General features: G+C 60.0%; 1 protein-coding gene across 1 annotated transcript; it reads right to left on the minus strand.

Moving 5' to 3' along the window:
- Positions 1–376: 376 nt before the first annotated feature.
- TLX1 (T cell leukemia homeobox 1) lies at positions 377–6,535 on the minus strand. The gene is made up of 3 exons (XM_030487820.1): positions 6,067–6,535; positions 4,245–4,446; positions 377–599 (listed from the first exon to the last, which is right to left on the minus strand). Exons 1-3 carry the CDS (start codon positions 6,533–6,535, stop codon positions 377–379), a joined length of 894 nt encoding a protein of 297 aa, XP_030343680.1.
- Positions 6,536–8,021: the final 1,486 nt, after the last annotated feature.

An 8,021-nucleotide genomic window follows, 5' to 3' on the forward strand; every position in this document is an offset into this window, starting at 1 on the left:
TTTTCTCTCCCAGCTGGGTGAACGCCGGCGGCTGTGTGTCAGGGCTGGGCTTTTGTCTGGCAGCAGTCAGCAAGTTCACGGTCGGCACTGAAGACTCTCAGGAAAACAAAAGGGTTGGGAGGAGGCAAGACACCACCACTGCTCCAGCAACCCCATGGGCAAGGAGAGGTTTTGGGGTGGTTTCCCTTCCTTTCGGTCCCTGTGGAGGGTTTCCCCAGCTGGACACACGGGATGCACATGTGGCCGGACAACCACGGGGTGCCAGGCTTCCCCAGGGAGAAACAGGGATGCCACATGTCCCACCAGTGATGCCATGTGTCCCCCCGGGGACAGCCCCACCAGCAGAAGGTGCACATGCCACTGGCAGGTGCCAGCCTTATTCGCAAGCAGAGGCGACAGTGGTGACACTGGTGATCTTGGTGGAGTCGTCAGACCAAGGCTGAAGGTTCTGGAGGGCGAAGAGAGAGGAGTTGTGGACACAGATGGGGTCAGCTTGGATGGGCTGGTTGATGGTTTTTTGGAAGGCCTCCTGCTGCAGCTGCATGAGGATGCGGTTTGCTTGCTGCCGCTCAGCCTCCCGCTCCTCCGCTGTCTGCCTCCTAGGAGAGAGTGAGCAGTTAGAGTGACTGGGGGAGCAAAGGAGGGTTATCTCCAGAGAGAATGGATTTTGCTGGGTGCTTAGGACTGGGGGGTAGCAAAAGAGGTTGCCTAGCCACAGTGTGGGCCCACAACCCCTGCCCAATCTGCCAATAAATCCCTTAAACTGGGGATTGGGGCTGTATCTTACTAGCCCCAGCAATTTTTGTTCCAATCACAGAAGGCCAGGAGCAGCCCACAGCTTTGGTTTATTTTCCACCCATGGGAAAAACCCAAGCAGAGCCAAAACACCCACAGGAACACACAACGGGGTTGCAAAGGGTGGGATTCCCTGCAAACGTGCCCTGGCCCAGCAGTGAGAGCCAAGCGCACAACGTCCCAGCGAGGTGAGACATCACTGACTGGCAGTGCCACACAACTGGGAGACAGGCAACATCACTCTGGATATCCCCATCCCATCTCCTCCGCTGGGCTGTGGAGACCAGCTGCCAGGAGTCTGGATGAAGGCAACAACACACCCAAGGCAGGCAGGACAAAAATCAGCAAAATGTTGGCTAAACACTAGAAACATATTTTTAGCAGTAAGAAGAATCAAAGCCCAGAATAAACTGCCTGGGCAGGGTGAAGGAGGTATTTTTAAGAGCAGGTTGGACATGCATCTGCCTAGGATGACACCAGCAGAGCTGATGCTGCTGAGGGGGGAATTAAGGGGCCTGCTTGGGTCCTTTCCAGTGCTAGTAAGGTTCCAGCTCTGGGCAATCTTGGAGGAGGGGATGGGATAGGTAGAAAAGGCCTGAACACACTTAAATCCACAATGAAAATCCCCACCCCTCCCTTGCTTGGGTGGCAGTAAGAGCAGTATGGAGGCTGCACCCTGTGGTCACCTCTGCTTCTAGTGGTGAACATCTCCCGACACCTCCAGTGGTGCCATTGGGAAAAGCTGGGGGCAGCTCACAGTGCTGGTCCCATGATGACCCCCAAAGCACCCCCGCTCTCTCTCTCACACCCCCAGACTCAGCTGATGCTCTCCCGACAGCTTCCATGGATCAGTGACAGGGGAAACTGCAGCTTTTTAATTTAGCAACTCAGGAGGATGTGAGATGTCTCATCTTTTTTGGCTGTGGGGATTTAAAGTGGCAGCCCTGAGCTGCACGGTGCCATCTCAGAGAGCAGGTCAGCAGGCCCCTGGCTCCCCAGCAGGCAAATGGGTGAAGGCTGGATGAGGGTGGTGGGACACAAGCCTCTAGGCATGCAGCCAGGGCTCCCACCCTGGAGCATGTAGCTCAAGGCTCACTCCCTGCTCTAATCACTGTGTCAACATCTCACATCAGACATCCCAGGGAGAGGGGGCTCAGAGCAGCACCAGCCCTCCCTCCACAGCATCTCTGCCTTGATGAATATTTAATGACTCCCTGCACAATGAAGAGATGCTCCAGGAGGAGGGCGGGAGCCCCACAACCAGAGCAGTCAGGAACAGGGTGGCTGTGAGCACCCGGCTCCCAAATATCTCCCTGCCCTAAGCAACTGGTAAATCTGTGCGTTATGTCAGGCTATGATCTACAAGTTCAGATCTGCCTGGAAGGATCTAAATCTCAATGCCCATGTCTCAGTCAAGAGCCCAAATCTAAGGAGGGGATCACACAGCCCACTCACTCCAGCAGAGACACCCGGGCAAGGGGCAGAGGCGAGACTCTTCCTCTCAGCCTGCATTTATTTAAGCAGTTAAATCCCTCAGAGGCCTTAGAGCAACTCTCTTTTCTTAGATATTCTCTCCTGCATAGCTCAGACTGTGCCTGCAAGTGGCTCCTGCCAGCACCCATCACTCCAGGCTCTGCTCAGAGCCCACCGCCTTGCACAGGGGCCTGGGACAGTGAGCCAGGCGTCCTGTCAGGCAGGAGCACCTACATCTCCATCGCAACACCCAACGAACATGGATGCAAACAAGCAGAGCTTACAAGCGTGCACCCCTCAGGCTCAGGCCAGTGAGGATTATGCCATGTCTAGTACAGCTGAGGTCAGGCTGCAGCCTTTCCCTTAGGCAGAACCAGGACTTTGTTTCTCTTTACCCAGCTATTTTTTGTGAAACAGATGAATAGGTTTGTATCCTCTGCTCCTCTGCCAAAGGGGGCTGAACTTAACCAACAAATGCAACGAGTATTGACAGATGGATTTGCCTCACTTCCTTAGGAAACCAGGTTAGAAGACATAGCTGACCCTGCTTCAGAGGCCATGGCAGTTCCTCCTCCAGGACTCTGCTCCTGGCCGACAGAGATCGCTCCAGCTAGAGACTTCCTGGCACCTGGGGAGCTGCTCTTCCATGCTCTTTAGGGGAAGAAACCCCTGTGGGGGAAATTTACTCACACTCTTGCCTTCAGGTTCTTCAAACCCCATTTCTTATCCAACCTCAGCATTCTCGGGTATTCCCTGCCCCATTCACCCTCGGGGAGGCCCTTGGGAAGTCCTTTTCCCTGCGTTGAAGAAGCTACTGCCTGTCTGCACCCAGCACCCATCAGCATCCCCCTTCCCTGAACTGCCAGGGAGCTGCCCCTTGCCCAGCCCCCTGGCAGGGTGTCTGTCCTCAGCCCGGGGCAGGGGATGTTCCCAGGACAAGGGGTGATTCCCCTTGGGGACACCCCGGGAAGCTGCAGCCTGGGAGGGTCAGGGTCACGGCGACAGAGCCCGGCGTCCTTTTCCTCTCCTGCCCGGCTTTACCGGCACGCCCGGCACGGGAACAAAAAGAAAACGTTTTGGCAAGAAGGTGCCCTAAAGCCTGCGGGGGTGAAAAACCTTCGCGTGATGCACAGCCCGGTATCCCGGCAGCCCCGGCTGCAGGATCCGGCCCACGCCGGGTGCGGCCCTGTCCCGGCGCCGGGGGTCCCGCTGCCGCCACTCCAGCGGCTCCCGGTCCCGCCCGTCCCCTGGACGGCGCTGCTCGGCCGCCGCTTCCCGCCCCTGCCCCCGCCGGGCCGGGGCCGAGGCTCCCGCATGCTGCGGCCGAGGAAAGAGGCGCCGGGTGCCCCCCGGTGCCACTGACTGCACCCCCCGCGCAGCACCCTGCGCACATAAACCCTGCACACTTGTGTATGCACACATGCATTCAGCCATGTCACATGCATGCACATCTGCTTGCACACAGACCCCGTGTGCTCACACGGCGTACACACGGAATGTACACAGCCTGCACGTGCATCGCACATGCATCCCCATGCATTGCACATGCATCCGCACGCAGGTGTCCAGTTTGCACGCACACCTCCAGGCACGCTCACACACATGCATCCACATGTGGTATGTGGGCACATGGCCTTCACACAAAAGCATCCACACACACACTGTGCAGTGACACATGCATACCCTGCTTGGATACAACCCCGCAGGAGTGCACACGCTCACACATGCTACATGCACGCACGTGCACAGGCATGTGCACACATGGCCTACACACTCATACACATTCATACCCACAGGCACACACGTGGCTGTGCATGTACACATGCATTCGCATGCATGTGTATGCTCAAATTCACATTCACACACGTGTGACACCCCCCCACACCCATGCACTCACAGGACTCGTACCCCCATGTGCTACCAAAGCCACTGGCAGCAGGGCCTGCTCCACCAGGGCTGCCCCCCCAGCCCCTCACCTCCACTTGGTGCGTCGGTTCTGAAACCACGTCTTCACCTGGGCATCAGTCATCTTGAGGGCCTTGGCCAGGGCAGCGCGCTCGGCTGACGCCAGGTACTTCTGCCGGTGGAAGCGCTTCTCCAGCTCGCAGATCTGCAGGCGGGTGAAGGAGGTGCGCGGCTTCTTCTTCTTGGGGGGCGTGCGGTTCTGGTAGGGGTGACCTATACGGCGTGTTACAGTGAAGGGTGAGAGGGCCACTGGGGGGGACACGGGAGGAGGGGGGATGAGAGGCAAAGAAGCAAGCAGCGACATATCAGCAGAGGGGCTCCGGCTCCCGGGCGCTGGGCTGGGCACCCCCCCACTGCGAAGCCGCCGCTTCCCCGCCAACACCGCGCACGGGCTGTAAAACGGCGGCGGCACCGGCGACTTCCCCGGGTGCTGCGGGCACCCGCCGGGCACCGCTCGGGTTTGGCGGCGGGGAAGGCGGCCGCTTGCCCGGTGAAGTGCCCTGCGGGGTGGGCGGGGGGGGGCGGTTAGAGGCGGTAGCCGGTCCTGGCGCCGGGCCGGGGCTCTGCGCTTCGTGCGAACGGGACTTGGTTTAATTTCGTTTGGGCAACCTCACCGTGCTCGGCCCCAGCGTTTCGTGCGCGGGAAATAACTTCCCGGGCTAGAAACGGGAGTTGCGAATCGTTGTTTTGTTTAGGGTTTAAATATAATTTTTCTTTTTTCTTCCTTTTTTTTCCCCTCTTTTTTTTTTTTTTTTTCTTTTTCCCTACGAGAAAAATAATTGGCGGAAAAACTCTCGTCCAGGCCAGGTCGGGAAGAGACTCCGTGAAATCCAGCCCAGTGCCTGCCAAGGGAACGGCCCGTCGGTTCGCCCGTGGCCGTGCCTGAGCCAAGCACCATCGGTTCGAAATTAAACGTGAACTTCCAAAAATCGGGCCTCGCTTTCAGCCCCGGGAAGAGGGGCCGGTGCGGGCGCCGCAGGAGCGCAGGGCGATTCTTTTCCCTGTTGCAATTAAGTTGCTTTTTTTGTTTGTTTTCTTATTTTCGTTGTTTTGAGTTTTTGCTTTGTTAGCGCCGAAGGACGAACCCAGGTACCCCTGGAAACGGCGGCGGGTCCGGAAAGCGGCTTCGGCCCGAGCCCTGCTCTGCTCGGGGCTGAAAAAAGTCCTTTTGGCGGAGGAAAAGCTGACCCGAAAACCGCAGCCGGGATTAACCAGCTAGGTTACAGTATGCAGGGGAATAACAGCCGTAGGGCTGCCGACAACGGGCCGGTCTTCCCAGGCAGGCAAGGGCCGGGGCCGTCGGGTTTCCCTTCCCGCCGGGCCGGGCTCTGTCTCCGAAATAACTCGCTGTTTGAAAAAAAACTTTCCCTGGCGTTGGGTCGGGCGCCGGGGAGCGGGCAGCCGTGCCCGGGGCTGTGGAGGCGTGCGGAGTTTGCCATCCCATTTCCTCCCTGCTCACCCTCACCAAGCAGCATCCAGGGGAAAAAAAGAAAAAAAAAAAACCAAAACAAAACGAAAACAAAACAAAACCCGCCACTAAACCGCGAACAACAAAAATAAAATAAAAACAAAAATTAGAAAAATTTAAAATAATTTTAAAATTATAATAAAAAGCACTTAGGAGGGACTGGATGTGCCTGATTGTCCACCCCTTCTCAGTCCTGGCCTCCTCCGGGATAGACTTCCCAGGGCGATCCAGGCCGCTCTTTCCACCCGGGGCCGGATCCTGCCTCTCCGGTGGGCACCGGCTGCTGCGCCGAGGCCGGGCGGCGCAGAAGGGAGCGGGGCGGCGGGAGCAGGAAAGAAAGGGGGGGTCCCGGTGTCCCGACTCACCTGTGAACCTGTCTTTTGTGTACCGCCTGTTGCTCTCCATCCAAGGAAAGGTGAGCCCCGTGATACTGTTCATGCCGTTCACTGCTGGCACGGCGGCGGAGAGGGGCTGGTGCACGCCGCCGGCCACCGGGCGATGGGCCGGGACGCGGATCACCCCCCCGGCCGAGCTCAAAGTGTTGCCGTTCATGCTCACCGCCATGTTCACGTTGTAGGAGCCGGGCAGGCCGCCCATGCTGCAGGAGGTGCCGGTGTAGGCGCCGGCAGCACCGCCGCTCGCCCCGTAGCCACCCGTGACCGTGTTGTAAGCGCTGCCCACGATGCAGCCCAACCCGTAGTCCGCCGAGTCCTGCAGCCGCGGGTGCGATACCATGCAGCTGCCCGGCTCCGACGTGTTGAGGATCTGGTCGATGCCGAAGCTGATGGGCTCGGCTTGGCCTTGGTGCAGGTGGTGAGCCCCGAGGTGCTCCATGCCGCCGGCCGGGAGCCGCTGCCGCCGGCCGGCCCCTGCAGCGGAGCCGCGTACAACGCCCCGGGGCACCGGGGCCGGACCTCCGCCCCGGGCCGGGCAGCACAGCCCCGCACCGACCCGAAACACGGCAGCGGAGCCGCGCACAGCCCGGACACGCCGGCTACGCGCTCAGTCCCATAGCACAGCGTTCGCGCACCCCGAGACCCAGCAGCAAAACCACACACGGCCGGGACACGGCAGCCACACGCTCAGCCCACAAAGCCAACAGCAGAGCCATGCGCAACTGGGGCACGGGAGCTGCACAACCCCGCAGCCCAGGACACGACAGCCGTGCCCCGCCGGGGCGCGGGAGCTGCACACTCGAGACACAACCGCCACGTTCCCCACGTCCCACGGGACCAACAGCCTCCGGGAGCAGGAACGCGACACCCCACCCGCTCCAATGAGTACCAGCACCCCAACGCCACCAAGATACCGCCACCCCAAGCCACGATCCGCTCACCCAAGCCACACACACACAAACCCACACCCCCACGAAGGTGCCCCGGGGACCCCTCGCCGCCGCGGGCGGTGGGGAACCGGGACCCCCGCGGAGATGCGCAGAGCGGAGCGCTGCAGCGGCGGAGTGCGAGTGCGAGCGCCCCGCTTGCCCATCAATCACGCTACCCAAGGCCTACTGCTCCCGGGCCCTCACTCTCCATTGGCTGGATGCTGAAAGGAGCCGAGTGAATGACAGCAGAGGAGAGCACACGAGAAAAGGAGTTTCTTCTTCCCCAGCTCCCCCCCCTCCCCGAAAAAGAAAAAGATCACCACCGGCTCGGCCTTATAAAGTCAGCGCAGGGCACTGGGGTGGGTACGAGAGCAGCAGGTACTCGGCCGTGGAGGAGGGGGACATTTTGTCCCGGAGTTTGTGGTTGTGGGCAAGGGGATCCTGGCTGTCAGCCCCCCTGGGGGGGTGGGGGATCGGGCCCGGGCCGTGATCACCGTGAGCTGCCAACTGATCCCATGCGAGGGGCTGAAGCCAGGGGATCCCTTCCTGGAGGTGTCCAAGACCCGACGGGCCCGTATTCTCCGGAGGGTTGTTCTCAATCTGAAATCAGCACCGCTCAAAAAGCCGCGGAGGAAGGGGGTGGGGGTCTCCCCCATCTCCAATCGCCCGAACGGGGACTTGGGAGCAGCCAGGAAAGCCCACACGAGTTCCAGGCCCGTGGAGGGGGTACCATGGAAAGAGGTGATGGGCGCCTGGGGCACACCTCCCACCGCAGGACTGAGGGACTCATTTCCCTGGGCCGGACGCCGGCCCCAGCTGCTCCCCCCGTGGCAGCGGCGGACGAGGGCTGAGCGGGGCACCCGCTGCTGCCGGGACCGCGGCCGGGACCGCAGCCGAGCCTGCTCGCGGGGCGATGAGTGTTTTCGTTACAAATAGAAAAGTCTGAACAAATAAATAAATACATACATACATTAAAAAATCGAAAGCCACTGCTGT

The sequence above is a fragment of the Strigops habroptila genome, chromosome 5 (genome assembly GCF_004027225.2).
Source record: "Strigops habroptila isolate Jane chromosome 5, bStrHab1.2.pri, whole genome shotgun sequence".
NCBI lineage: Eukaryota > Metazoa > Chordata > Aves > Psittaciformes > Psittacidae > Strigops > Strigops habroptila.